The 27,675-nt window shown below is 49.5% G+C and overlaps 11 protein-coding genes across 11 annotated transcripts; 6 read left to right on the top strand and 5 right to left on the bottom strand.

Moving 5' to 3' along the window:
* The first annotated feature begins 820 nt into the window (after positions 1-820).
* BDV27DRAFT_115693 (putative 1-phosphatidylinositol-4,5-bisphosphate phosphodiesterase Plc1) lies at positions 821-4,437 on the top strand. Its single transcript, XM_032064654.1, has one exon. The coding sequence runs from the start codon at positions 919-921 to the stop codon at positions 4,354-4,356; it is 3,438 nt and encodes a 1,145-aa protein (XP_031927397.1). The 5' UTR covers positions 821-918; the 3' UTR covers positions 4,357-4,437.
* A 965-nt stretch (positions 4,438-5,402) lies between these two features.
* BDV27DRAFT_115681 (putative Coatomer subunit epsilon) lies at positions 5,403-6,904 on the top strand. The gene is made up of 5 exons (XM_032064653.1): positions 5,403-5,514; positions 5,585-5,963; positions 6,043-6,178; positions 6,255-6,493; positions 6,569-6,904. The coding sequence occupies exons 1-5, from the start codon at positions 5,490-5,492 to the stop codon at positions 6,675-6,677; spliced, it is 888 nt and encodes a 295-aa protein (XP_031927396.1). The 5' UTR covers positions 5,403-5,489; the 3' UTR covers positions 6,678-6,904.
* On the bottom strand, positions 6,895-8,375 carry BDV27DRAFT_145389 (putative 6-hexanolactone hydrolase; the record flags this gene model as incomplete). The annotated part of the gene is made up of 5 exons (XM_032070402.1): positions 6,895-6,944; positions 7,016-7,122; positions 7,259-7,841; positions 7,968-8,113; positions 8,182-8,375. The coding sequence occupies 5 exons, from the start codon at positions 8,373-8,375 to the stop codon at positions 6,895-6,897; spliced, it is 1,080 nt and encodes a 359-aa protein (XP_031927395.1).
* A 255-nt stretch (positions 8,376-8,630) lies between these two features.
* On the bottom strand, positions 8,631-10,545 carry pmi1 (mannose-6-phosphate isomerase pmi1). Its single transcript, XM_032067018.1, has 5 exons — positions 10,308-10,545; positions 10,214-10,234; positions 10,067-10,158; positions 9,776-10,013; positions 8,631-9,707 (listed from the first exon to the last, which is right to left on the bottom strand). Exons 1-5 carry the CDS (start codon positions 10,336-10,338, stop codon positions 8,704-8,706), a joined length of 1,386 nt encoding a protein of 461 aa, XP_031927394.1. The 5' UTR covers positions 10,339-10,545; the 3' UTR covers positions 8,631-8,703.
* A 229-nt stretch (positions 10,546-10,774) lies between these two features.
* On the top strand, positions 10,775-12,359 carry BDV27DRAFT_128617 (SAGA-associated factor 29 family protein). The gene is made up of 3 exons (XM_032067017.1): positions 10,775-11,207; positions 11,447-11,972; positions 12,031-12,359. Exons 1-3 carry the CDS (start codon positions 11,021-11,023, stop codon positions 12,311-12,313), a joined length of 996 nt encoding a protein of 331 aa, XP_031927393.1. The 5' UTR covers positions 10,775-11,020; the 3' UTR covers positions 12,314-12,359.
* Positions 12,360-13,177: 818 nt separating this feature from the next.
* On the top strand, positions 13,178-15,214 carry BDV27DRAFT_115639 (GTP cyclohydrolase II). The gene is made up of 2 exons (XM_032064652.1): positions 13,178-14,653; positions 14,715-15,214. The coding sequence occupies exons 1-2, from the start codon at positions 13,445-13,447 to the stop codon at positions 14,742-14,744; spliced, it is 1,239 nt and encodes a 412-aa protein (XP_031927392.1). The 5' UTR covers positions 13,178-13,444; the 3' UTR covers positions 14,745-15,214.
* Positions 15,215-15,396: 182 nt separating this feature from the next.
* BDV27DRAFT_128614 (bZIP transcription factor) lies at positions 15,397-17,800 on the top strand. The gene is made up of 2 exons (XM_032067016.1): positions 15,397-16,120; positions 16,197-17,800. Exons 1-2 carry the CDS (start codon positions 15,601-15,603, stop codon positions 17,300-17,302), a joined length of 1,626 nt encoding a protein of 541 aa, XP_031927391.1. The 5' UTR covers positions 15,397-15,600; the 3' UTR covers positions 17,303-17,800.
* A 25-nt stretch (positions 17,801-17,825) lies between these two features.
* On the bottom strand, positions 17,826-19,309 carry BDV27DRAFT_115615 (NAD(P)-dependent oxidoreductase). The gene is made up of 5 exons (XM_032064651.1): positions 19,205-19,309; positions 18,949-19,137; positions 18,550-18,881; positions 18,317-18,454; positions 17,826-18,263 (listed from the first exon to the last, which is right to left on the bottom strand). The coding sequence occupies exons 1-5, from the start codon at positions 19,220-19,222 to the stop codon at positions 18,005-18,007; spliced, it is 936 nt and encodes a 311-aa protein (XP_031927390.1). The 5' UTR covers positions 19,223-19,309; the 3' UTR covers positions 17,826-18,004.
* A 289-nt stretch (positions 19,310-19,598) lies between these two features.
* BDV27DRAFT_115604 (actin-related protein 2) lies at positions 19,599-21,619 on the top strand. Its single transcript, XM_032064650.1, has 7 exons — positions 19,599-19,992; positions 20,065-20,111; positions 20,183-20,326; positions 20,404-20,629; positions 20,687-21,252; positions 21,303-21,380; positions 21,447-21,619. Exons 1-7 carry the CDS (start codon positions 19,974-19,976, stop codon positions 21,531-21,533), a joined length of 1,167 nt encoding a protein of 388 aa, XP_031927389.1. The 5' UTR covers positions 19,599-19,973; the 3' UTR covers positions 21,534-21,619.
* Positions 21,620-21,740: 121 nt separating this feature from the next.
* Positions 21,741-24,419, bottom strand: BDV27DRAFT_128609 (DMT family transporter). The gene is made up of 3 exons (XM_032067015.1): positions 23,447-24,419; positions 22,621-23,363; positions 21,741-22,465 (listed from the first exon to the last, which is right to left on the bottom strand). The coding sequence occupies exons 1-3, from the start codon at positions 23,860-23,862 to the stop codon at positions 22,206-22,208; spliced, it is 1,419 nt and encodes a 472-aa protein (XP_031927388.1). The 5' UTR covers positions 23,863-24,419; the 3' UTR covers positions 21,741-22,205.
* A 211-nt stretch (positions 24,420-24,630) lies between these two features.
* BDV27DRAFT_128608 (putative MFS transporter) lies at positions 24,631-27,144 on the bottom strand. The gene is made up of 11 exons (XM_032067014.1): positions 26,794-27,144; positions 26,651-26,735; positions 26,540-26,590; positions 26,258-26,475; positions 26,031-26,204; positions 25,871-25,977; positions 25,644-25,804; positions 25,480-25,565; positions 25,228-25,417; positions 25,033-25,161; positions 24,631-24,955 (listed from the first exon to the last, which is right to left on the bottom strand). The coding sequence occupies exons 1-11, from the start codon at positions 27,118-27,120 to the stop codon at positions 24,741-24,743; spliced, it is 1,743 nt and encodes a 580-aa protein (XP_031927387.1). The 5' UTR covers positions 27,121-27,144; the 3' UTR covers positions 24,631-24,740.
* Between the last annotated feature and the right edge of the window lie 531 nt (positions 27,145-27,675).

Below are 27,675 nucleotides of genomic sequence, written 5' to 3'. Positions count from 1 at the left end.
TCCCGTGCTGCACCTTCCCAAATTACTTTTAGAACCACGCCAACTGACGCGAAAACTGAATTTCTTTGCTCAATTACTCAAAGCGGAGGGGCTCTGCTGACAACCAAGCACATGCGCGGCACAGGCTACTTTTGTCTCGCATGATTCGTTTCTATTAGTTCTTTTTCATCTGTGGGCCGCTATCTATCTTCCCTGTCAACACCAGGGAAAAATAAAAAAAATAGAAAAAGGAAAGGGAAAAAGAGGCACTACTACCCCCGTCGCCAGACACAGCCAATTGGTCTGTCTCCACACCTTTTTATTCTTGCAGAAGGACAGCTTTCCCCGCGCATTGGAGGGATCGACGATTCAAGAGGGGTAAAAAGCAGGATTTCCATTGAGAATACAGGTTTAAAAAAAAAAAAAGAAAACCGCCGAAAGGGGCAGAAAGCTCTAAAGGAACGTGACGAAAATCGGTTCCATAAGCAGGGAGCCAAGTCATCGATCAACAGCCTGGTAGACGACGGTAGCGTTACCGATTGTTGCCCCGTGGAGCCACTGTTACACAAGGCCACTGTTCGTCTCAATTGTTATCAGGGACCTGAGTTCCTTTCCTTCCCCCCCTCCTTCATTCCTCGCGAGCGCTCTCAGGAAGGGCTCTCCGCATTGCATTAAAGGCTGGCCAAGATGCAGATATCAAAATCATAACATATCCCGCTAAGGACGTGGCTTTTGCATCACTCAGCCAGACACGTTCCCTAATTCGGTTCGTATTGCATTACAACCATAGGCCGCCATCTCTGAACCAACACAACCGCTTCCTTACTGCTGTACTGCTCATTCGTCCTTTGCGAAGTCCAGGTGACTCAGGCATTGGCACGGTTCACGACAGGTTGACAGTCTCACGATCCGGGGGGTGTGTTCTTGTAGGTACCCGCGATGGCCTACGCCGCTACCTCGTCGGCTTCGACCGTCAATGGCGATGCCCGCTCTAGCTTAAAACTCACTACTTCATCATCCAACCCCCCAAAGCTACATCATGTCATCACATCTATTCCTCCTGTCTCCAATCCTTCGTCAGCACCATCGTACGCTTCTTCCCTTACTACCACTCCCAATTCTTTACGCCCCGCCTATTTTCCTTCAAATGCTTCAAGCCCTTCAGGCACGCCTTTACAGATTGCTACCGACGGTCTTCGAGGACGTATACCTCCCTTCCCTGCTGTCCCTCCTACTACGTTCGAGCTCGGAGAGTCCGTGATGGCCGTCCCGGGAAATGCTCCTGCCTCTGGATCGGGGGACGCAGTCATCTCGAATTCCAAAGGTCCGGGCTTGATGCGCAGGATTTCCCGTGGTGCCGCAAACAAGCTTACACGAAGACGCCAATCTGCTTCCCACAATGAAAAGCGCGACCGCAGCTCTGGCCCCGTGACTATGCGGAGACGCAGTGACAGCAAGACCGGATCTCAGAACGGCCGCGATAACGCACTCGAATCTAGTAACGAAGAAGACAGCAATGATGCTCTTGATTCCCTTGGTGTTTGGTGCGGATCAGAGTCATCCAGCTTACCAAATGACAGTTTCATGGCAGCCTCCCGCCACAGCGGCACAATTGCGCCGAAGATTGATTCAGCGATTCAGCGTGGGACTGTCTTGACAAAAGTAACAAAAAAGCGAAGAAAGCAAGTCCGTTTCTTCCTTGACCTAGATGCGGGCAAGGTCTACTGGGACGTCTCGAATCCGACTAAGCGCTTCTACATTGACGATATCAAGGAAATTCGAGTTGGCGTGGACGCACGGAATTACCGGGAGGAGCACCAGGTTCCACAAGACACCGAAAGTCGCTGGTTCACAATTGTTATTGCCGATGACGAGCGGTCAAAAGGTCGCGCTGTCAAAACGCTACACCTTATTGCTCCCAATGATTACATCCTGGAGCTTTGGACTACGACTCTAGAACATATCTCCCGATATAGGATAGGCCTCATGGCTGGCCTGGCTGGTTCCGGTCAGAGTGAGGCAGTCCTGAAGGCGCATTGGCAGCGTGAGATGGCGAGATTGTTCCCTCACGGGCCCAGGTCGGCTGAGCAGGGGAGTCTTGATTTTGGCGCCGTGGAGAGCATTTGTCGCAGTTTACATATCAATTGCTCTAAGAACATGCTTCGCGCTCAATTCTCCAAAGCTGATTCTGATGTCAACGGCAAGTTGAACTTTTCACAATTCCAGAATTTTGTTGCTCGCTTGAAAGAGCGAAAAGACGTCAAGGAGATCTTCAAGGATAGCGCCACGGATGCCAAAGCCGGCCTAAGCGTTGATGAATTTTTGACATTCCTCCGAAACATCCAAAATGAGGACGTTGACTCAGATCGAAGTTATTGGGTCTCGGTTTTCGACAAATGTGTACGCAAGTCTAAATCGCGGGTCCCAAGCATCCCAGAGTTTGAGGAAGAGCAAGTCCCTCGAATGAATCTCGATGTATTTTCCTCTTTCCTTGCGTCTCCATGGAACGGATTATACGCCTCCCGTGCTCCCCAGTCGCGATTTGACCGCCCCTTGAACGAATACTTCATCTCGAGTTCCCACAATACGTATCTTTTAGGCCGCCAGGTCGCGGGAGCGTCCAGCACAGAGGCATACATAAGTGCTTTGCAAAAAGGCTGCCGTTGTGTAGAGATCGACTGCTGGGATGGGGCTGATGGCCGACCGATTGTGTCCCATGGAAGAACTATGACCACGAGCGTTCTGTTTGCCGACTGCATTACCGTCATAAATCGCTACGCATTCATCACTACCGATTTCCCTCTCATCCTGTCTCTCGAGGTACATTGTAACCCGGAACAGCAACTGGCAATGGTCAAAATCATGAAGGATACCTTCAAAGATCAGCTCGTCCTGGAGCCACTGTTAACAAACAGTTTTGTCCTTCCCTCGCCTGAAGAGATGAAGGGGCGCATTCTTGTCAAGGTAAAAACCTGTGACGAGCTCCAAGAGGGTGTACGACAGGAGTCCGTCGGCACATTCGCCGTCCACGGCCGTAAACGCAGCGCAAGCTCTCCCTTCATACGCCCGACGGCATCAGAAAGCCCAGCACTCACCAGTCTACCCCCTCTGTCGAGTCCTCCGACGCTGGGACTGGAAACCGTTGGCTCATTTTTAACCCAAGATAGACGCTCTTTCACAACCACCAGCATCAGCAGTGCCACGGAGGAAAGTGACGGCGCATTGGCGACCATCAGGAAAGAAAAGAAAAGGCGTCAGAAGAGCAAGATCACCAAACCCCTCTCGGATCTAGGCGTCTACACCCGAGGGTACAAATGGCACAGTTTCTCATCCACTGAAAGTCAACAGTATAATCATGTCTACTCCTTCGCCGAAAGATCATTCGAGGGTATCTGCCGTGATGCTGAAAACAAGGTTCTCTTCGAAAAGCACAACCGAAAATATCTGACTCGGGTCTATCCATCCGGCTTTCGTTTGAGATCTTCGAACTTCGACCCCCTAAAATTTTGGCGACGCGGCGTTCAGATGGCGGCCTTGAACTGGCAAACATATGACATTGGCATGCAGATGAACCAGGCTATGTTTGCGGCTGGGAGCGATCGAACGGGTTACGTGCTAAAACCCGAGTCTCTTCGCGCCTTGAGCCCAGCTGATGAAGAGAAAACCAAGACTACAGAGTGGAAGCTTGTTCGATTCTCGGTGGACGTTATCTCTGCCCAACAACTTCCTCGCCCTCGCAGCATTGGCCCCGATGATAACATCAACCCTTACGTGGAGATCGAAATGTTTAGCGCAGACGATCGTGGTCAGAGCTTCGTTTATGGTGAGGGTGGTATGAACGCATCCGCCCGCAATGGCATGTCGGGCATCGGATTTCCGCACCGTCGGCGCACGAAGATCGAGCAGAGCAATGGATATAGCCCAATCTTCAATGATCGCTTCAGGTTGTCGTTGGAGACTAAGTATCCTGATTTGGTATTCGTTCGCTGGACTATCTGGAGCTCGCAGGATGGGCGCAGTGCAGGAAGTAATAGCAGTGTCCAACTTGCCACGTTCACTGCGAAACTTAGCAGCTTATCCCAAGGATATCGCTACTTGCCCCTGTATGATGGCGGCGGAGACCAATATCTGTTCTCGACCTTATTCTGCAAGATCACCAAAGAAGATCCGGTGTCTGTTCAGCGGCTTGATGCAGAAGAACTGAGAGCTGAGCGGATGGGTATTCTTCGACAGATCGGCCAGACCGTCTTCAAGCGCACGTCGTCTACAGAGCGCGAGAAGGGTAATGACATGGCAACGAGCGCAGAAGATAAGGACAGTTCTCCAGATCTGACACCAACGGTTTCTGCAGCGTCCACTTCATCGTTACCTCCTTGAAGCCTCGCAAGGAGCGTTTTCAGCTGTGGCGTGCTACCAGGACGCCAGTTCCACTTTTCTTTTACCGTTTCTTTTCCCACGCGACTCTTCATCTATGGTTTCGTCAATCTCAATAACATGTGCAAATAAACGGAGCGGCGTTCTTCAAACTTTCATTGCATCTATTGTGTCCTTTTCCGGACTTTTCCTTCGGCTCTTACTTTCGGGGATTTTGGCGCAGTACGGTTGCTGAGGTCACTGGAGGGCCTAAAGGAGAAACCGTCATCTTCGTGTTTGTCTCTACTCTGTGTTATTAAAGGATGATATATGGCTGCATTGCGAGTGAGGTACGGGCGCTCCTTGATATATTCTTCCTTTGTCTTTTTCTTCAGTTCCATTTGCGATTGGATTACGTTTGTTCTATCTAGCGATACCCTCTGCGTGTGCTCTTCCGTTGTGTGTTGCATGGCTGTGCACTTATTTTACTTCTCATGATGTCTTTTCTTCTTCTTTTGTTTGCAGCGAATCTTGCCCATCATAGTTCTTCATTTATTTGTCTTCAGGGGTTGGGGTTAGGGTAGCATTTCACACGTTATCATCATCGGATAGGATGGCAGCATTCAAGGAGTCCGCAGGGAATGGTTGCATCATTGGTCACAATTGGCGGGGGAATTACATGTATGAGAGCGTGGATTGAAGTCAACGCTTTTGATGGAGCGATCGCTCAATCCTGTTCCATTGATCTGAGGGTTCTAGATGAATCTCCGACATGAGGCGAGGCCATGTCTATTTTTACGTTTCATATTCTTGTTTTAATATTAAACGTGCGCTGGAACGCTCATTTGATTCCAGGCCTATGTGCAGGTATTACATTTCTCAGTCGCTTTCTTTCCCCTTGTAAGGTAGGCCTTCTTATTGTCCGAAGGGGTAGATATTTATCATCTTGTTAGGCATTTACTCCCGTAGTATGTACTAGTAGGGCGAAATGCTGGGCTGCGGTAAATGATAAGTTGATTGACTGATACCGTCACCGCCCTAGGAAAGGCAACGTGACGACTTTCCGGCCTCCGCCTTCCGTTCCATCAACCATACGCTGTATACGACACACAGTAAATAAATACAATTGGCAATTCTTTTTGCAATTATACTACGCCATGGATCCATTCTCGGCAGAAGGTGGTAAGTGTTCGCGGTTGTACACCCAAAAAATGAGTAAAGTGCCTTCCAACTCATACTCCTCTCCCCACAGAACTTATCAACGTTCACAATGCCTTTCACCAAGGCCAGTACCAGGAGGTGGTCGACTTCGACACATCAGCCCTATCCTCTGAAAACCACCTTCCTGCTCGCGTTCTACAGCTTCGCGCCAGAATTGCCTTGGGACAGACCAACCAAGTTCTCGCCGACGTTGACGGCGAAGAAGACACCCCCGACCTTGCGGCAGCGAAGGCATTGGCGCAGCAAACAGCCGGCGACAGCGAGTCTGCCCTGAAGCTCGCACAGGATCTGGCGGAGAACTACCCCGATAATGGTACCGTACAGGTCCTAGGTGGAACAGTGCTGCAGGCGCAGGGATTGAGCGAGGAGGCTCTGGCTTTGTTGGCGAAGCACCAAGGCAATCTGGAAGCGTATGTTTTGAAGTCGCTTTGGTCTCTGGTTGGAGGACAATGCTAATTTCATGGCTTTTTTTTTTTGGGATATGTATAGTGTTGCATTGATCGTTCAGATCCATCTTCAGCAGAATCGCTCCGATCTCGCCCTGAAGGAGGTGCAGACTGCCAAGCGATGGGCTCAGGATTCCCTGCTTGTTAATTTGGCCGAGTCGTGGGTTGGTTTGAGAGTTGTATGTATTCACGTTACTTTGGTATTGCTTCTTTCAAGAGATGGCTAGCTAACGGGTTGGTTTTATCTATCTCTAGGGCGGCGAAAAGTACCAGTCTGCTTTCTACGTCTATGAAGAACTCGCCGCTGGCCCCAGTACATCTGCCCCGCTCTCCATTGTTGGCCAGGCCGTGGCTGAAATCCACCTCGGCCGGTTGCCAGAAGCTGAAGCTGCGTTGACGGCAGCTCTTGAGAAGTATCCCGAGGACGCGGAGCTCATTGCCAACAGCATTGTGCTGAATGTGTTGGCCGGCAAGCCGACTGAGGAGCTGGAGTCGTACGTATAACATTGCTCTTTGGGCTTTTGCCGCGATGTCTTGAATCTTGCTAACGGATATATCTTTGGTCACAGACGTCTACAGAACGCGCAGTCGTCGCATGCTCTGTTGGTTGATATTCAAAAGAAGAGTGCGTTCTTCGATACCGCTGCCGCGAAGTATGCGCCGAGAGTGTCCTCTTAGATCCCCCTTTACCTCTCCCCACCCTATTTTTCTCTCTCCCATACTCGATTTTCACTTTTCTTCTTCATGCGCCTTGTTCGATCCGGTGTTTTGTTACTTTGATGATTTATACGACGGCGTAGCTATTTTATTGTGCCAGGTATTATCGGCGATTGCCTTTATTCCATTTGCTATCGTCCCAGTTGTGGAAATCTGATTTCATGATAGACATTAATACTCAAACATGTTTGGTGTAGTGCATGCGCTCTGAGTGTTCCCCTCCCGCTTCTGACCCGCAGATCTACGAGGCTAGATATTCAAATGTATATAGATACCAGGATGATGGCTGCTCAGCTAACGCCCTAGAGACGAGACCGCAACCACTCCTTCAATCCGTTCCCCTGCTGGGTCTCCTTTCCAATAAAACCAGCGCTGTAAACCGGTGCAACATGAGTTTCCCCATGCCCTACCAGATATGTCGTGTTCGGTACAACCGACTAAACCGAATCCCGACCCCGTTAGCAATCAAGATCCCCTAGCCTCACGAACCGAGAAAATACCACCCGGGGAAACAAAGGAAAGAAAGAATATTTACCTGAAACTTCTTCACAAAGGCATCAATCGGATCGAACAAGATCTCATCCTTCCCTGCCAAAATCAAGACCTCCTTCACCTTCGCATTCCTCCACCATTCAATCGGTGCCCGATTAGGCTCACTCCACGCATCGCCCTCCCTCCCATCCGCGCCCAAATACATGCGCGACCACCGATCCAAAATCTCCCGCCCAATCATATCCTTATACTGATTATCCTGCATGGAGGTGCCCTCATGGACGAAACTCACCCACGGCGCGAAGGCAAACAACCCCGCCAAGGGTGCTACGTCGCACAGAGGCTCGATCTCTGGATGCGGGTGTGACAGATGCAGGAGGACGGCTAGGGCTAGGTTTCCACCTGCGGAGTCGCCGGCGATGACCACGTTGGCTGGGTCACGGTTTGTCTCGGTGAGGATGTAGCGGAGGGCTTCCACAGCCTGCCGGAGCTGAGTTGGGTAGACGGCGTGCGGGGTGAGGCTGTAGGTTATTATGAAGAAGGCTACGTCGTGGCCTTCTGCGTTGAAGGTGTTGACCAAGTCGCCGTAGAAGGAGATATGGCCCGCTGCGCAGGGCACGGCGAATCCGCCGCCTGTTTGGGTGCATTAGTAGTGTACTACTACTTCACATTCATATACCGATTTCTTCTGGGGGTCGCATAGCATAGCTTAGACATGCTGTTGTGTTACAAAGGTACGAAAGAGTAAATGTAATATACCATGGTAATAAATGACCACATTTTTGGCATTCTTGTTTCCGATCCAGTGGCCTTGTGCACCGTGGTTGAGAGGGACTGTCTCGGGCTGGAGTCCCTTTTTCTGCAGGCCTGTCTCGTAGACGGACCTTGTGGGGCCATTCATGTATCTTTTTTTTTTTATTTAACTTGTTAGTCCCGATCGAGGTATGCCTTTCCAGGGTAGGGGATTATGTACTGGAACTGTTCTGCGCTCAGTCTATTACACAATTTTCTCAACGCTGCGTTGCCGACGTGGAGCCCATATCCTGATGCGCCGCTTTTGCCTCGGAAGATACCTGTGACGGCGCTATAAAGAGCTGTGCCCAAAACGGTTAATTGAGCATGCATGAGGTCTACTCTCTCCCAGAGGGAGATTGAGGTGGAGGTCATTGTGGTAGGAGGGGTGTGGAGCTTGATATGTGAGGGGGGGTGTTAAGGGAAAGCGAAAAGAATTGAAATGGTTGTGCAGAAGGAAGGGGAATCGAGAGGTGAGTGAAATGCCGGAGCTGAAAGATTAAGCTATGGATGGATGGATGGCCTGAATTCCCCGCAGCTGGAAGTAGATCTTGAAAAGGGTATGTGATGTTAACCAGCTTACCTCGGCTGTTGCGGGCCGAGTGAGCTACAAGGCAAGATGATAAGAGATTCAAGGGAAAGTATTACAAGTCATATTGCTGTAATTATTTTTACATTCATTCGTTGCTGTTAAGTAAATAGTTTAGTGGCCGTTCACCATGTCTTCCTTACCGGTCAGATCACAGAATGCCTTGAAGGTCGTAAACACCTTTTCCTCATCACTTCCAGAACCAGTGCTCTCAATGATACACTCGGCATCGGCACCGACAAAGAAGACATAGCCCTCCTTCACTGCCTCTGTCTTATGGCCGACGGTGATCTTTCCGGTGCCTCCGGTGCAAATTAGGATGCTAGGTCCTCCCAGCGCGTCGAAAGTAGCCTTGGCGCCAGCTCGCTTGAGATCGGTCTTTACCACACTAAATTCCTCAATTGGGGGGTCATAGAGCATGGATGAGGAGGCGCTTGAGTATGCGGACGCATTCAAAATTACGTACGGGTATTCCTTGGGTTCTAGCTTCTGTTCCTCAATTGGAGCATAGGAGTATGTCAGCATGTCGGTCAGCGTATCCACATCCTTGAACTTGGGTGTGAAGCCAGCTCGCACGACGTTGTCGGAAGACGCCATGCACTCGATGATGTCGCCGGACACGTAGGCATGAATGTCGTCCGCCTTCAAAAACATGGCCTCTCCCGGCGCAAGCTTGACGAAGTTGAGGAAGAAGAACACAAACAAACCGATATCGTTAGGGAACTGCCCGTTGAGACGTGTGATGACAGCAGCCAATTCCGCTGGGTTACTGGGATTTGTCTCGGGGGTGCTAGCAGAGGTGCCAAATGTTTCCGGGGAGTTTTGGGCCGCAGCAGTGAGCTCCTTTGTGGCTGCCTCGATGTTCTCGGACGATGAGTTCATCAGCGCCGTGAACACGGTCCTCAATGCATCCTTGTTTTTCTGCATGACAGTGGGATCCTCCGAACCCTCGGAGCCCTTGACTGCGCCCAGGAATTGGTCGACTGTATCTGTTCCAATCAACTGACGGAGGGGCGCCACGGCATTGAGAAAATGGGAGATCTCCGCTAAGGGGCGGAAACCGCAAAGTCCTTCGAACGGGGTGATTGCGATGGTCATCTCGGGCTTGTGGTTGTCATCTGCCAAGACCACGTTAGTAAACCCGGAGTATAATTAGCCATCTTTATGCGTGGGCTCCATAATGTACCTGGGTAATTGCGAGGATCTTTGGCATGGAGCTTCTCTGCAAGCTTCTTGTTCGGGTGCGCTTGAATACTGAGGGCTTTGTTGACAGAAAGCACCTTGAAGAGGAATGGCAGTTTTCCACCATATTTTTCGCTAACCTCCTTGGATAGCAAAGCTTGGTTGTCCTGGACCATATCGAGGAGGGTTCGCTGAGTCTCGACGTCTTTCGAAGGGAGAGAAGGATGCGTGCCCATCCATAACTATTGATGGAAGTTAGCGATTGCTTGTGATCGGTAAGTAGTCTAGAATTGACCTCTGCATAGGGTTTCTCTGATTCTATAGCGAAGTCTGGCGCAGCCGTTGTAGCTGCATAGCGGGCAGCTGCCGACTCCTGACCAATCTTGCCTAAGACAATACTCAGCAACTTATAGATTCGGGATGTTCGTAGGGTTCTATGTACCCCAATCATAACTGTTGACACCTGTACGTGTGCGCTGTGATTAGTATTCATGAAAAGGAGGGTATAGACAGGCCAAATTCCAAAGAAATCATACCACATTGGAGTCGAAGCAAAGGCACCTGCATTTTGTAGAGCGTGACGTAACAGGAAGGATTGAGTGAATGCCAGAGGGTCAAGAAGTAAACACAGGAGATGAGATTAGGCAAGAGCACCCCAAAGGGTCTGATGATTCACTCAAAGGTGTTTGAAAGAGAAAGAAGAAGAAGGGGAAAAAAATTGAGTCTTTTCTCTTGTTTTAAAACTTTCTCCTTCCCTCTCCAAGTCCCGTCTTTCCAAGAAGTCAACCCACTTTCCCTTCCAGTTCTGCCCCTCCATCCATAATACTAATTACTATACCCAATTAGGATGACCGGAAGCGTTCCCGTGACTAAAATGGGGAGCACCAATGACGGCGTGCATTGGCCAGCAAAGCGCTTACCGCTTAACCGCGATGGGAACTCCGCCAGCGATAGCCGCCAGGTCGGGGAACCATTATCGTCTCCGCGCCAGCTTGAGCCAGGCGAGCACCCTACTGAAAAGACTCCAAGCTCGCCTCTGAGCTCCTTTAGTCGCCCGCACGATCTCCGCCACGGTGCGGCTCGTGGCACGCGAAGTGCGCGTCGCAAAGAGATTGTCTCCGCTTTTTCCTGGGAGGCCTTGACCATTGAGAAAGCTAGAACCGGGGAGCTTGCAACCTCATCCGGAAACAGTAAAGGTCCGCAACAGCGCCCAGTTGCTGTTGCACCTCCCAGTACAGCACCATCCAAGATGTCACGGAATCGTCCTAGGGGCCCTCCGCTGCCTAGAGACAATGGTCTCGCGGCCAATGAGGAAACTGATATGTGGAACAAGATCCTCCAGGATCTACGAAAGGCAAAGGAGAAGAACGATAAGCAGAAGTCATTAGCCGAGCAGATATCTGCGTTGAATGAGAAGGTTGGCAAAGATGGTGGGAGTAAGTATCTCTCCTCTTATCTCTGTTTTTGTTTCCTCTACATCGACTGCCTCGGGAAAAGAGTATATCTGGGTCTCCGCTATCATGACCCGGGCCCCTTGGTGCGCAGGTGATGCCAGGCTATCAAGGATCATGGCAGCATCAACCATCTCAACTCATTACGCTGTTTACCAGTTTATTGCGCTGTGGGCTTGCTAGATCATATTCAGTAGCTATCACATGCTAATTGTCGTCCACAGAGCCGAGTCTACATGAGCATAACCAGCTGGATAGTCTATATCGGCAAATGCTCAAGCTTTGTGAAGATGAGAGAGCCATTCTTCAAGATGAACCGAGTGATGTGATCAAGAACTTGGGCCTTCTGACCGCACTTCGTCAGGCATCTGAAGCAGAGGCGCCACTTAACCGTGCGGCTGCTCTTGGGAAATCTCGTAAAAAGAGAAATGACGTGGACGGGTCAGCTACTGACTCGCCGGGGCCTTCGGGTGCCTCTTTACCGGACAAAGCTGGTCGTATTAAGGGGGGCATCCAACGTGGCTCCAGCGTGTCCAGCAACCAGGCTCGTGACAGCCGTGACAGTCGAGATGTTCACGTTAAAGTGGAGGAAGGCACGGAAGGCACCAAGGGTACACTTGCCGAGCGCAATGGACACTTGGTGGTTGGAGCCGAAGTAGTCTTCAAACACAACAAGAACAAGCAAGGGGTCGAAGGTGAGGGGATCCAGTGCATCATCAAAGGGATTTCTGGAGATGGACATAAGAAGCGGTATGGCATGACGACCCCGGGCGTCCTTACCTCTGAACTGACCGATACCCCTTTTAAGGTATGATGTACAGGATCCTGAGCCGAATGAAAATGGTGAGCAGGGAGCGGTTTACAAAACCACCGCTGCGTCTTTGATCCCAATCCCGCAAGTTGGCTCGACATTACCAAGTTTTTCAGTAGGAAAACAAGTTCTGGCGAGATACCCGGATACTACGACTTTTTACCGGGCAGAGGTGATGGGGTCCAGAAAAGACACCTACCGTCTCAAGTTTGAAGGCGAAGAAGATGACAAGGAGATGGAAGTGGACCGTAGGTTTGTCCTTGACATTCCCGGAAAGTAAAGGAAGCAGAGAAATGCGAAAGGCTACATAAAAAAAAAAAAAAAAAGACGGCGACGAAGAAGAGCGAACACGACAACAAATACTGCATATTGGAATCCTGAGTATTTGGTGATTATGATGATACCCTTTGAACTAAATTGATACAATTTCAAGGAAAGAGTCTGGAATGGAATAGAAGCGTCCTCACTATTGACAGTTGAGTTGGCCAACTTTGAATAGTATAGTACTACCAAGGAATAGATAGTCTTGACCAAATTGACTAATTTGCTAACTTGCTAACTTGCTAAGCTCAAGCATTCCATGCATCGATTCCCTTACAATGGCCAGCAAAAAGCTTGATCCATCAAAGGTCGGCAACGCCAAGTAGATCATAATTCAGATTCTATTGCGAAATAAGTCCGATGGGGGTATCATGTTCCAATAGGACGCCGATCTTAAGGCCGGATTTCTAAATTTCAATGTAAAATCACCCAGAGATGACAATCTGTTAGGTAATAAGTGTATACGGTGTACGGTGTAGATGGAAGCGAATAGAGCATTCTACCGTATAAAGTTCGGTCTATTTTCTAACCGCGATAAGAATGGGATTTCTGCGATAAAGTGCGATCGTCAATTGAATTATCGGTGAGGTGTGGGATGGAAGGGTTCCGCAGTCATTGAAATCGGGGAACAATAGAATTAAGGGACAATTGGAAATTTTTTGGGAAAAGGAGACTTTTGGATAGAGAAACTTGAGACAAGGCAAAAATGGGGGATTTCCTGTCATCAGCTGGAGAGTGATTGATAGTTCAATCATATCATTGGAGGCGAGAGCCTGGACGGGCACCTGACTAATGTTACCCGTAAGGCCTGACTAATGGAAAACCTGAGTCAGCCACATGCTGCAGACCCCCGCCCCAATGCGCCGCCCAGTGCTGTGTCATTCCCGCGGATCCGAGGGAGATATATGCATGGGAATGTTATCATACTCCGTACAATTGTCCGATCTTCTGAGCATGCGTGTGTTCTAACCATTGACTAACCATTGACCGTGCTTTGTTATCTATTAATTCCGTCCCCATCATATGTATATGGTCGCTTAATCACCCTTCTTCTTAACCTGATTTCGCAATCGCATTACTCGTTTCTGCCATGTCGAACTTACCATCTCATGCCTCGCCGACATTCACGGCGCAGGCCTCTTCCTCTCATCAAGCTGTCGATGATATACCTCTGGACTCAACCTCCGTGGCTCCAACGTCATTGAACAGCAGAATAGGCGAGCTCCGTGGTGATGCCGCAAATCAAACTGACGCCACAGAGCACACCCGAGGCGATATTACCCCCGCAGTGCCCGCTTCTCTTCTCTCCCCTTCCTTCACACCTCCAGCGACACCAGGTGGCACGATAAACCAAGCGCAACTACTTCAGCAGACTCAACAACCCACACACATTAAACCCCCTAAGCTCCTCTCCTGCCTTCCAAATGTTGAGTGTATTGTTCGCGCACGGATCCCAACCACCAATGGAGCGGAGATGTTCCTTCACCTCTACCACAATGACTTAGACAACAAAGAGCATTTAGCAATTGTATTCGGAAACAATATTCGGTCCCGAAGTTTGGATGCAGTCCGTCCGGGGGAAACGGAAATGGACCGAATGATCCGTGGGGCATACATCGGTACCCTCCGTCCCGGCCGAGTGAGCAGTTGGTATGATAGTTCCACAAATACCGAGAGCGCTTCTAGTGGACAAGAGCGGAGCACCCCAGGTGCCCCTACTTCGTCACAGACACCAGAGTTAGCGCAGAGTAACACAAACCAAGCGCCGCTGGTTAGAATCCATTCGGAATGTTACACCGGCGAAACGGCATGGTCCGCACGCTGTGATTGTGGTGAACAGCTCGACGAGGCGGCACGCTTGATGTCTCTCCCGATGGAAACTTTGAATGAGGTGGCGTCCCAGCAAGATTTATCTGTACCTTCGAATGCATCTGGAGGCGTGATCATTTACCTCCGCCAGGAAGGCCGCGGGATCGGCCTAGGAGAAAAGCTTAAAGCGTATAATCTTCAAGACCTTGGATCGGATACCGTTGAAGCCAATTTACTCCTTCGACATCCCGCGGATGCCAGAAGCTATGGCCTTGCCACAGCGATGTTGGCAGATCTTGGTCTAGGTGTCGATTCCAACCCACATGGAATCCGCCTACTTACAAACAACCCTGACAAGATCCGAGCGGTCGAGGGACCGAACCGGGAAGTTGTTGTGAAGGAAAGAGTACCGATGGTGCCCTTGGCCTGGCGAACAGGCGGGAAGATGGGAATTACGAGTTCTGAAGTCGAGGGTTACTTGCGGACAAAGGTCGGTTTTCTCTCCAATGATTCCGATGTGAGGAATGCTAACGTGGCAAACAACACGACAGATCTCGAAGATGGGCCACATGCTCCAATAAATTATCCAATTCCAACATTTTCTTGCTTTTTATGTCTTACACGATTTTACCGATGAGTTTTACGTGGAGGTGCTGTCGCTTCGATGCTTTCCTGCTTTTTGCTGTATAAAAGGGCTCTTTGATGATTGCTTGTCTTATCTACGGTGCTGTATATCTCTCATATTTGGCTTTCTCTATACGATCATTTGCCTAGTATTACGTCGGACTACGTCTTGGGGCATCATGATATATTACTAGATTGGGCATTGTCTGTGATGCGTTACCGGGGTTAGGGGGTGACCGTTCGAGCTTTTGGCTTCAGGATTGGAATGCTAAGGACCCTGCCATATACAATTTAATACGTTTGGTATTGTAAAATAAAGGAGGCAAAATTGGCGGATTGTCATGTGAATGTTCCCACCCCTTGGTTTTATACATACATAACATACATAACCGCTCGTCTGTTTGTTGTTGTTGTTGTTTTCTCACTGAAGTTCTTTTATTGCCCCGATCGATCGGCAGCGCCACTGCCGGCACTCTTCAGCGGGAGAGATCAAATCAATTACGACAATTAATTTGTCTTGAGAATCCTCCCGGCATTTTTGAGGTGACATCGACAAGGGTTCTAACGATAGAGTTCAGCGGGACTCCACTTGTTCCAGACTCGTAGTCATGCCGAAACGTCGTCGGCTGAAAAAGTATCGTTCTTCTTCTCTCACACGGTCACACCACGATCATTTCATTTCGTTTTACGACATCGATGCTGAACCTTTTTGAGCTCTTGCTGACCCAGGTATTCTCCTGGAATCTCCCTCTCTAAATTTCCTGGCCGTCTTGAATGGCCGTTACGTTTCGATAACCACTTGAGAAGGAGGTCATGGCCAATCGCCTGCCTCCTCTGAATGATGTGGCCCCTTCCTCGGCCCTCGACTCTTCTTCCTCGGGAACCCGGGAGACTCCAGTCGCGACCGACCCGGTCAACTTAGACACGGATTATGTGAAACTGGAGGATTCTCCTACGCCATCCGCGTTGACGCCCGCAGATGCAGATGCAGAAACACCGGCGCCAGACAATGGCGGGCCGGCGGGGCGGAAACGCAAGTTGAATAGTAGTTCCGCAAGAGGCGTAGCCAATCTCACTCCCGAGCAGCTGGCGAAGAAACGAGCCAACGACCGACAGGCCCAACGGGCAATTCGCGAGAGAACCAAAGCTCATATCGATTCGCTGGAACACCGCGTCCGCGAGCTGTCTTCTCAGAAGCCATTTTTGGATCTTCAGGCGGCCCTGAAGCAAAATGAAGCAATTCAAGCCGAGAACCGCGATATCAAACAGGGGTTGAAGGCGATCATGGATGTCATTCAGCCTTTAGTTGGAAAACACGAAGCGTCTAGTGCTAGTAAGTCTGGCCATTGGTGCAGTAAAACTACCCACCATTTTCTCAGGGATCATTAGAGCTAAATAGGCGTCTCCAGATCCTCCCGCCTCTGCAGCTGCTCCCTCGGGCACGCATTCGGCCCCCCCTTTGTCTACAGCACCACCGTTTTCAAGAACCAGTTACTTTAGTGACACCAAGCCAAGCAATGTCGACCATTCCTATTCTGAAGCTTCCGCGAGGATTGAAACTCCCTCATCCACACACTCGGCGCCTTTGTTAGGCACCATCCGGCGCGAAAGCGCCACAAATGGGCCGTCAGCTTCATTTCGCATTGCGTTCGACTATCAGCGGCATAACCTAACGCATGGATTAGATTTTGGGAGCGATGAAAGGATGGCCTTTAACTTTCTACTTGATGCATCCCAACAAGTTCCGAAAGTGGAGGGCTTCCGCCGCTCGCCGGGGAACTTCCGAGCTGCCCCAATGAACGCTCCTCCAGCTTACCCATCGCCGATCCACGGCTCCATGGCGGAGCAATCTCTACCCGCCTATATGACGCCAATCCGAAACATTGCACCAACCTGCACGCTGGATGCCATCCTGTTGGACTTTCTCCACCATCGACAGCGCGAAGCAGCTTCAGGGGTCCCCCAGCAAAAGCTAGTGGGGCCTCCTTATCCCAGTGTCTCCTCCCTGCTCAATCCAGAAAGAGGCGCTTACTCACATCCGTTATCAAAGGTGTTCACTGATATTCTGCGCACCTTTCCGGATATTTCTTCCCTTCCGGAGCAAGTCGCTGTCTTATATGTCATGTTCCTTCTTATGCGATGGCAGATCTATCCAACGCCTGAAAATTATGATCGGGTACCGGAATGGCTGACTCCGCGCCCATCACAGCTTTTAACACCACACCCCGCCTGGATTGACTACCTGCCGTGGCCGCGGATGCGCGACCGCGTAGTGATGGCACACCAGGACTACCCATTTGACAATTGGTTTATACCCTTTACGCGTACACTTTCAGTCAATTGGCCATATGAGGAAACTGATTGTCTTTTGTCGACGGGGGATAACGATGACCTGATCATCAACCCCGTCTTCGAAAGGCATCTACGTAACCTCAACAATTGGAGTCTCGGCTCAGCATTTGCGGAAGCGTATCCGTCCTTAGCTGAGACAGCCAGAATTAAGAACCAGCCATGACCGTATCTTCACCACGGGTTAATCTTCGCTGGGCAGCCACCGTATAGACAGATAATCGGGTGGAATTTTGTTAAATATATGTTTGACCAATTGTGGTCTAAAAAGGCTCAGGCGGATGATACATATTTGAGAGCATCCTCTATACATTCTCTAGGCATCTCCTTGTCTTTCGTCCTTCGTTTGGTGTTGGGTTTCTTTTTTCGTGGTTTTCGTCTCTAACCCTTGACTCCTTTACCATGTTGCCATGTCACTCGGATACTTGCCCTACAACTGCCTGAAAAGCGGTAAAAGTTGTCCGAGTCATGCTGGCTATACAGTGTATGGAGAGATGGTAAACATACTGACATTCGGGATATAGCATCGTAGCAATAGAACTTCTGAACACGATCGCCTCAGCCGCTTGATGTTCTGAAAGATCGGGCTTAGGATTCTCTCGATTTGTCGGAAACACCGAACGTAGATCTAGAGCTGGTATCATAGACTAGAGACTGTTGTAGCAGCAGTTAGATTTCAAAAATATAGATAGTCAAATCCAAATGGAACTGTGTTTTATTTGATACCGCCTTGTCTGCTTGTCTGCCGTCCATTGTACATCGTAGTAATAAAAACCAGAGAACTATATTCTGCGTTTATTCACGCTCAACAATTAATCTATTGTCCAACTCATTAATGAATCCATCCCTCTTATGGCCAATTTCAACTTCACTCCTTCCGACTCTTTTCATTCCAGAAAGTCATTCCCGCCTTCTGACGCAGAACGCCATACATTGAGCTGCTGTCCAGACACTCACCAGCATACTCCCTCGCAGCAACCATGTTCTCATGCGCAACCTTCAGACCGGGAAGCTCAACATTATGCTCCTTAGCCATGGCAAATGCATGGTTCGCATCCTTAATAGCAAGAGACACACCAAATCCAGGCCGAGATTCCAGCGGCGGCGCATACGCACCAGTTGTCAATCTGTAACAGGTCAATGATGTACAAACATCAGCAGGGATTTCAAGGTACGCCACCTCTTCGAATATCCACCAGCCACAGCGCCAAAAGCTTCGCTGATGAGCTCTTCCATCGGACCAGTGCCTAATCCAGTACGCTCGGCGAAAACCTGAGCTTCTCCGACAGCTTCCATCATATTAACAGTGACGATATTACTGATATTCATCAGCATTGCTCCCTTAGCGCGTTAAATTAAAAAAGAAAAATAAAAAAAAAAATTTAAAATAATGGAGTAGAAGGTAGCTCATACCCAGCAATTTTCAAAAGCGAAGACTTAGTCGCATCCTCACCACAATCAATAACCTTGCGACCCATAACATCTTGAATCAACGGCTTGACCACCTCCGAGGCCTTCTTCGGCCCGGCAATGGCAAAGACGAGCTTTCCATCCACCGCGATCGGATTGCCACCGAACACAGGTGCCGCTAGGAAAGACGCTTGCTGTTCTCTCAGCTTAGAGACAGTTAGACCCACCGTTTCGGGGTGGACGGTCGAGCAGTCCACGAAGATCTTGTCGCGGAGAGAGTGCCCCGATCCAATGGCGGATGTGATTAGTTGTTGGAGGACTGAGTCATTGGAGACCTTTTTTTTTTTCGTGTTAGCTTTAGAGAATGTGAATGTTTTGGGTGGAAAGGGGGATTGTACGCACCATGGTGAAGATGATCCCGCATTGACCGACTAGTTTGGCGAAGCTGGTCTCTGGGGTAGCACCTAGGGTTTTGAGAGGGTCCCCGCGTGCCATTGTCCGGTTCGAGTAGATTAGATTCATGGCATTTTTGGTTGCTAAGTGTCTTTGGAGATTGGTGGCCATGGCTAGGCCCATGGAGCCTAGGCCATACTATTTTGTATAGGTCAATAATGTTGTTGTTGTTGTTGTTGTTGTTGGGCTGTTGGGTTGAACATACCCAACCGATACGAGTCATGTTTGACGATACAATTGACTCTAGAGTCGAGGATGTGTGTGGTCAAATACACCACTACAGGGGGTGAGTTGAAGTTGTAGAGACGGATATGAGAGGTTAGGAGCTACGAGTAGGGAGTAGATGCTGTTGTTCTTCTTAACGATAATCGATAACCGGGCGGTCCCGATACCGGGCGGACAACTGCGACAGGGTAGTTCTAATCATTTACCGTGTGACTGGTTTTCACTGACTGGTCATGATTATAGACATCCGTCGTATACTATGTTAAGCGTTCATACATGAAGTTTCAGCCTCCATCCTATCATTCGTTTGAGGATTGTGGCAAGGGGCTAGTGGTGGATGTTGACCCCCCAATGTGGCCCTCAGTACACAAACCAAGAAGAAAACATTTTGCTAAATCAGCCATGCGGAACAGATCATTATTCTCAGTCTATTTATCGTGATTGATAGTGGCTTGGTATGTCTCGGAACCAAAGGATGAGGAGTACGGAGTAACAGTGCCCAGATCTGAGATATCGGGCGTTCAGGCATCCAGGCATTCCACGAACGGGCAGCAGTGACGACTGACTTGACTTGCACCGCCAGTCCGTCAGCCACGCATTCCCAATAACGTTGCTCTTTCCCCTTCCCCTCATATCTCTATTACTCCCCCCAGGTTTCTCCCCACCCCTGGACTACATACCTATGATCGCATTTGTTTGTTACTCTGGAATTGTTTAAGCATTTATTATTGTGATTTGGATTCAACACCATGGCGGACATGCCCATTGGTAAGCTTCATCCTCCGCTCCTGACAGCTACTGCCTGGTGCTCCCGTCCCGTCAACTAACCCGTACATCCAGTGCTCGACGGAGGAACCGGTTTCCTCAAGGTCGGATATGCTGCGCAGGTATGCCTTCCACTTGCACGGTCTTTACAATATTGAAAGAGCTATCTGTTTACTTTGTTGTTATTTATTAGAACTTCCCCGAGCACCAGTTCCCCTCAATAGTGGGGCGGCCCATACTGCGAACTGAGGAACAGGCCGGCGACATTGTTGTGAAGGATATCATGTGCGGAGATGAAGCTGCCGCTGCTAGATCAATGCTTCAGATTAGCTATCCTGTACGTCTCGTCCCCGCGGCTCATTGTCACTTTCCGATTGTACGCCCCCAAGTTGCTGATCTGTGCCCAATGGATAGATGGAGAATGGAATAGTGAAGAACTGGGATGATATGCAACACCTATGGAATTTTACCTTTTATGAGAAGCTGGGCATCGATCCCACCGGTCGCAAAATCCTCCTTACCGAACCCCCTATGAACCCCTTAAAGAACCGCGAGAAGATGGCCGAGGTCATGCTGGAAGGCTATAACTTCGGTGGTGTATACGTCGCTATCCAAGCTGTGCTTGCACTATACGCCCAGGGTATGTGCTAGGTTTTTCCTTTACGTGGCAGCGCAAGCAGCTTATGTGGTCTACTAGGTCTTAGCAGCGGTGTGGTCGTCGACTCCGGTGATGGTGTTACGCATATTATCCCGGTATACGAATCTACCGTCCTTAACCACCATATCCGTCGATTGGATGTCGCGGGTCGTGATGTCACCCGTAACATGATCGCCCTCCTCCTTCGCCGCGGTTATGCCCTGAACCGTACCGCCGACTTCGAGACAGTGCGCCAGATTAAGGAGAAGCTTTGCTACGTTTCTTATGATTTAGAGTTGGACAAGAAGCTCTCGGAGGACACAACTGTTCTTGTCGAGTCCTACACTCTCCCCGACGGTCGTGTCATTCGTGTAGGAAGTGAGCGTTTTGAGGCCCCCGAGTGTCTCTTCCAGCCGCACCTTGTGGACGTGGATCAGCCCGGTATCGCCGAAATGCTCTTCAACACCATCCAGGGCGCCGATGTGGATGTTCGCTCTAGCTTGTACAAGGCTATCGTGCTCAGTGGAGGAAGCAGCATGTACCCTGGTCTGCCATCACGACTGGAGAAGGAGCTTAAGCAGTTGTGGCTCACACGTGTACTGCACGGAGACCCGGAGAGGCTGAACGTATGTTTAAAAACATGTTTTACAGGAGATATACGCTAACTCTAGTCCAGAAATTCAAGGTGCGGATTGAGGATCCGCCAAGACGGAGGCACATGGTCTTCCTGGGCGGTGCTGTCCTTGCCAATCTGGTAAGTGCCTGGACCCTATCCATGTTTATATACAATTTAAGTTCAGATCATCTAACTATCTCTCAGATCGCCGACAAGGAGGATATGTGGGTCACCAAGCAAGAATGGCAAGAGCAGGGTGCTCGTGCCTTGGACAAGCTTGGACCCAGATAAACGTAAAACCGTTGTTCACCTCTTTCCCCCTTGTTTCCTAATCTATTCAAACACCTTCCTTACTGCCCATGTACAGCATCCTCTTATCTCTGGGAGATCGCCCTTGATGTTCATGTCATATAGGGATCTAAGGACAGCGTGCACTGCGCCCTACATTTCCTGTTCTTGTACCTAGTATAGAGAAACCAAACGAACTTGATCGAGTCTGCCGAGCCTTTGCATTGACGTCCTCGCACCTAATCGTCGAATGTATACTAGTAGAAGTAGTATGTATATTGCATGGTTTGCACCCCCCGTGAGGGAGAGAAGTTTCAAAACTCCCCTACTCCTATACCCCGAACACAGCACTTTATCCCAGTAAAAACAAGAAAGGAAACAAAAGTACAAGACAAAGAATGGAAGTAAAAATGTACATTGACAAAGCAAAAAGATAGGGGAAACCTCGAACACTCTAATCAACACCGCCATGTAACAAATAAAGGAAAAGACAGTAACCAATTCTATAATATAACTCAGCCAACGAATGGTAATAAACATATAAAGAAGAAAGGAAGGTAAAGGCAAGGTATAGAAAGGAAGACTGGGGCTTTTCAAAAAGGAAGAAAATCCGAAACAACAGTCAACGAACAAAACATAACCGGATATATCCGGTTAACGAGACATGGACGAAATCTAGTCGTCGCTATCGGATTCGACTTGTTCGTTTTCGAGACACTTTTTCGTCTCCTCGTTCATTTCGCGGTAGGTACTCCAGCTTAGGAGGAAGAAGGCTGCGATGATAAGGACGCCGCCGATGATGGAGGATGTGGACAGGGGTTGGCCTGTTCGGAGCCAGTCGACGATGGCGACAAGGAAGATGGTGAGGAGAGAGGCGACGGAGGAGAGAACCGGGGAGGTCAGGGAGATGAGGACTAGGAAGGATCCCGAGAAGGCTGTTTAGATGGAGTAAATGCATGGTCAGTTTTTTCTTTTTCTGTTTTTGTATGTAATTGTTTCTTGGTATTCTCTTTGTGGTTTGGGTTGGTTTTGGATTTACTGGGGGGTTTACTAGGGTGGGGGATGGGTTTCATTATATATGGGGACTTACTGGCATTGGCACAGACGGAGATGAGGAGCATCCAGGCGGTTTCTCCCGTGGGCCAACGGAAGGTTTCCCAGCCTAGGATGTGGAGGACAGGTAGGGGGATCCAGAGCACGAATAGAGTAAAGCATCCGATCAGACTGCCGAAGGTGTTTGCGAAGATCATGCTGCGCCCGGGACTGGTGCCTTCCGGAGGGCAGGCGTACTTCTTATATAGTACCTCGTACAGACCGTAGAGTATACTACCGATACCGATGACAAGATTGCCCAAGAGCCTATTGTTTACTTGACCTTCTCCTTTACCCGGGGTGCCATCCGCATGCTTGTCTTCGTCTCTATCTCCATATGCCACCACGAGAACGCCCACAATGGCCACAATTACGGCAAATACCTTATCGAAGCGAAGTTTGTCTTTGAGGAGTGGGATGGAGAACGCATAGGCAAAGAAGGCGGAGCAATTGTAGATGGCGGTCAAGTCGCTCGCTGTCGTCATATTGACAGCCAGGTACCATGAGCCACCAGCAACGGTGAGGGACATTGTCACGAATGCTGTGGTCTTGAGCATGTACGGAATCGGGGAACGGCGGGAGGCTACGTGCATATCTTGAGACTCGACCATCTGTGCAGTCGTTCGGAGGAGGAAGACATGACGTCGCCAGAATGCGTCCCAGGAGAGTTTCCTCTTCTGCAACCGAAGAATAAGGAGTTGGACTGGCCAGAGAAGGGACCACGAACCGTGTGTAAGGTAACTGCGAGTCAGTCATGCAGACGTCAGCCATTGAACACATGTGTGGAAACAATAAAAATTGGAGTTTTGAACAGCGAAACCTACAGCATGCAGTAGGGCTTATCCCAGCCCAGTTCACCCGCGATATATACAGCAGTCTCGGTCTGTATCACGAAACTCGCCAAGCTCAATAGGAGAAAACCGGATGCAATGATGTATTTTCGCCGAGTATCCTGCTCTGCGTTATGTTCCGTACCACTACTCCTGACCGTCGGCCTTCGTGTATGGTGATGCAGCATAGGCCTGCCTTCCGAAGCAGCACCATTACCGAAGCTGGCATTGGATAATCGCCGGTGCTCATCTTTTAGTAGCGGTTGTTGCGACCGGCCGTCCGTAACGGACCGGTGCATGGGGGGTCGATTCGTGGTCATTTCCTCATCGGAATCGGGGGCGTCGAGAACCGGCTCGGTGTCCCTGACCTCCTCCTGCCCCAACAGGTGCGAACTATCTGAAGCCACCATGTCTCAATCTTCCGCAATACACAGAAAATAGGAAAAGAGTAAAAACCTTCACTCAACCACTGGATCCTGTGCGCAGGAGATCCAACCGGAAAAGACAAAGGCAAGGGGCTGTTCAATCAAATCGGAGGTTGGCGTTGCTTTATGTCGACGGATAGAGTAACGAGGGGAATGCCGAGGCGGACGCAATATCCTCCATAGAACTTATACAAAAACGAGAGAATTGGACAGTAATCAAAGCATAAGGATCGGAATCAGTATCTACCACTTTCTTGAGAAAGAGTAGATTAGGAGATTTTGGTCGGGGACCTGCAGCTCATAAATAACAAAACCGCCAGGGGATTGTTGCTTGCTGCGGCCACGTTTGCGCCAAGTCTTCGGGTTGGGTTTCTATATGGTAATTCGAATGACGGAAGAGGAGGGAGAAAAGTGAAAAAAAGAAAGGTTCTTAGTTGTGGTACTAATGGCGCAGGAGGCGGAATGACACCATGTAAGGGGAGGCGGAGGGGGACTTCGAGTTTAAGGAAATTCAAAAGGACAGGACAAGTTGAAGGTCAACTCAAATGTAGTCGGAGTACGGAGTAGTACGTGAGCCTTTGGCCGTCCGCAGCGAATGATTTGAGGATTCCAGAAACGGGGTTGCCCGCTAAGCCCCTTGGGGTCGTGGCGGGACAGTCACACGTGATTTCCGTGTGGGACGCCTGATCACTTTCTATATTTGGTCAGGAGTCTTGGCGGGTTTGACTAATCTGCGTCAATGGCCCGAATCGGTGAACTGCCACAGCATAAAACAATCAAGCATGCATACAATTTATTCATTCTAGTCTCCAAGGCCAAGCATCCATTACGTTTCCTATTAGTCAAGTCTTCGTCTTAACCAATTAATGCGCAAATCGGAAATCTAATCGCTTATTCCCCGTATCCTTCGTGGTTGCGATGTAGTCAATTCTCTGTTCCTCCGTCATCCTCATCCACTTCCGATCTCGGTGACGGTTACGCAGTATATAGTAGGTCTTGGTCGCGGCGTACACAGCGATGTTGGTACAGGCCAGAGCGAGAAGCACTCGGTTACCCTGCACATAGCGAGGAGCATCCCCTGGAATGGTTGCCTAATTAGCCAAGGAATTCGAACGCCATATCCCTGGTGAATGGCTTCGGACTCGTCACACTCACAATCTTGGTAGACATTCGACGCGATTATCCCGGATAGCTGCACGCACATATTATACATAGCCGCTGATAATGCCCGGGACCGCACGCTATTGGAGTTGCGAGAGTTCCATCCCGCTTGGAGTGCATGGGCTAAGAACACATAGCTGTTAGTCTTGATCTGATAGAAACGGTATTGGGTGAAGCTATCGAACATACGACTAGGGAGTGAAAGAATCAAGGTGAGGACCGTCCATGCAACCCATCTCTTGGTCTGACTGAAATCGACTACATTCATATAGATAAGCATTGGGAGGGTCCAGGCTTGGGCCACAGCTCCCATCCATGCAAGGGACCCGAAGATCTCAGCGGCGTAGGTAAGAATGATTCTAGTTACAATCCCTATGACCTGCCCATTGGTCAGCAAATTACCAGGTAGCTCTATAGTGGCATAGGGTTTGGCCCACTTACACTGCATGGAATGGCGAGTAGGATGACATTAAACTCCCCGAACCCAAAATCAGTCATCAATAGCGTAAAGTATTGGGAAATCGTTGCTGTTCAGACAATCTAAGTTAGTTGGGTTCCACACTGTATGACAAGGGCACAAGTGCTATAGAGAGCGATATACTAACTGTATGGCACCAAGAATATAAGACCAATCATGTAGAGTGGCCACAGATCGTAATCTTTGAAACTCTGCCACACAAGTTTGGCTGTTAAGGGTTCGTTGTTTCCCATAGAGCCCTTGCTTGGGTCCTCGCGAACAATCCGATTGACCAGAATTACTTCTTCCCTATCAGCCACATACAGTTAGTCTTGTCCTTGCACAGGCGCGAGGTCCAAACACAGGGCAAATTACCGCTCCGTGAACCAGCCCTTCTTGCCCCGTGCCCAGCTCGCCGTCTGAGTCACAGACGGTGGTAGGAAAAGAAAAGACAGAATGGCGAGTAACAAAGTGAAGGAGCCCTACAGATCAGTCAATTTTCATGCAGCATTTCCCAAAAGGAGAATGGACTAACCTCGATTAAGAAAAGCCAGCGCCAACCAGCTTGGCCAGCATAGCCGCGTAGGTGCAGTATGCCATACGCTAGAAGCCCTGCTAGAACGTCTGCGACTGCCTGCGCAGAGTACCAGAACCCTAGACGGATAGAAAGCTCGTGATGCTTATAGAAGTAAGAGAGATATAGGATCATCTGCATCTGTAAGTGAGAATCTAAAAAATATACCAGCAGCCAGAGTCACCTACAGTGGGCGTAAACCCTCCTGAGAATATCCCAATCAAGGCCCGACAAACAAGGAACGAGGTCCTATCGCGCAGCCAGAACTGACAGAGAGCCACCAACGACCACGAGGTCATTTGTATGGGGATCCACCGATCGACGCCAATATATTTGCCGATAAGCTGGGCAGGAATCTCGCTTGAGAGATAGAATAGCTTGAACATGGTATTTCCGAGGTTATAGTCTGAAGCAGTTAAATCGATCAGTCAGTTTGAGTAAACCGCATCTGGGGGCTGGAGTATGCTAACCATTCCTAGACAATCCAAGATCAGATAGGAAGTTATCGGCGTTGGCTTGCTCTGGGTGGATACAGTTCTTTAGGGGATGCCAATCCTATATGTAACGGGTCAGGCACATACGGATATTTGAGCGATCAAGCTCCAATGCTGTCATCATCATGCATGCCAGTAGCATGATTCGCATGTCGAGCCTTCTGACAGCTTTCTGCAAGAGGGTCAGGCTACACCTATCCTTTTCCATATGGAACTGGAATTCAACTTACATTCTCTTCACCCCAGGTCCATCTTGCTGATGGGTCAAAGCGGTGAACGTTCTCCCATTCTGGTCGGGGTCTATATTCAGAGAGAAGTTCAGGATCATCGAACACTGATGGCTGGGTTGCGATGGCATTTGGGTCATAGCTTTTCGACCGCTGAAACCAAAAGCGGCGGTCGTCAGAGGTATCGCCAAGCGTTGAATGATCAGAGGCTGTGGTAGGCTTAATAGTCAAGGTGACAGGGTCCTTTTCAACGTCTGAAGTTGTTGAGGAGCCAGACCGCGCTGAGGCGATGGCATCCTTCTGCAGTGAGCGAGCAATAACAACCGGCATTTTAGTCCTATCAGCAATTGGCTTGACTTCCCGGCGGCGCTGTTGTCTTGTTCGATTTCGTACAGGGCCATGAAGTTCCTTTTATAGCCCTTCATCCTTCATTATGGGTGATAATAACTTTAACCAAGCTCAAGGGGCATCATTTGTGTGTAAATGCCACCAGCGCTTTCCGCCACCAGTCCCACAAGGCATCATGAGACTTCGAATTCGATAATTAGACGTTAGAAAGCGGTGCAGTTTCAACTAACCGGCCCTCCGGCAATTGTGGAAGCCTGGAATCTCTTGGGCAGGGTCCAGACGCTACTGGATACTACTGAGCATGTCTTCAGGGCTGAGGCATCACTAGCCTATGTTAAGGTGTCACTGCGGCATTTTTTGTAAAGCACGTTTTGCGGGTGGAGAGAAATGGACATCCCGAGGAGCACTTCGTGGTATCCAGGCTAGCCTGGGCTCACAATATTGAATCATATCTTCTGTTCAATTGGCCAAGCCCTTCACAATCATTAAAAGAGTGACCATGACCTCGGCAAGTGTCACGGCGTACGATGCCTTGCA

This window comes from Aspergillus caelatus (assembly GCF_009193585.1).
Source record: "Aspergillus caelatus strain CBS 763.97 unplaced genomic scaffold BDV27scaffold_92, whole genome shotgun sequence".
Taxonomy (NCBI): Eukaryota; Fungi; Ascomycota; class Eurotiomycetes; order Eurotiales; family Aspergillaceae; genus Aspergillus; species Aspergillus caelatus.
Note: the sequence above shows the minus strand (reverse complement) of the source record. Positions and strands in the feature narration are given on the sequence as shown.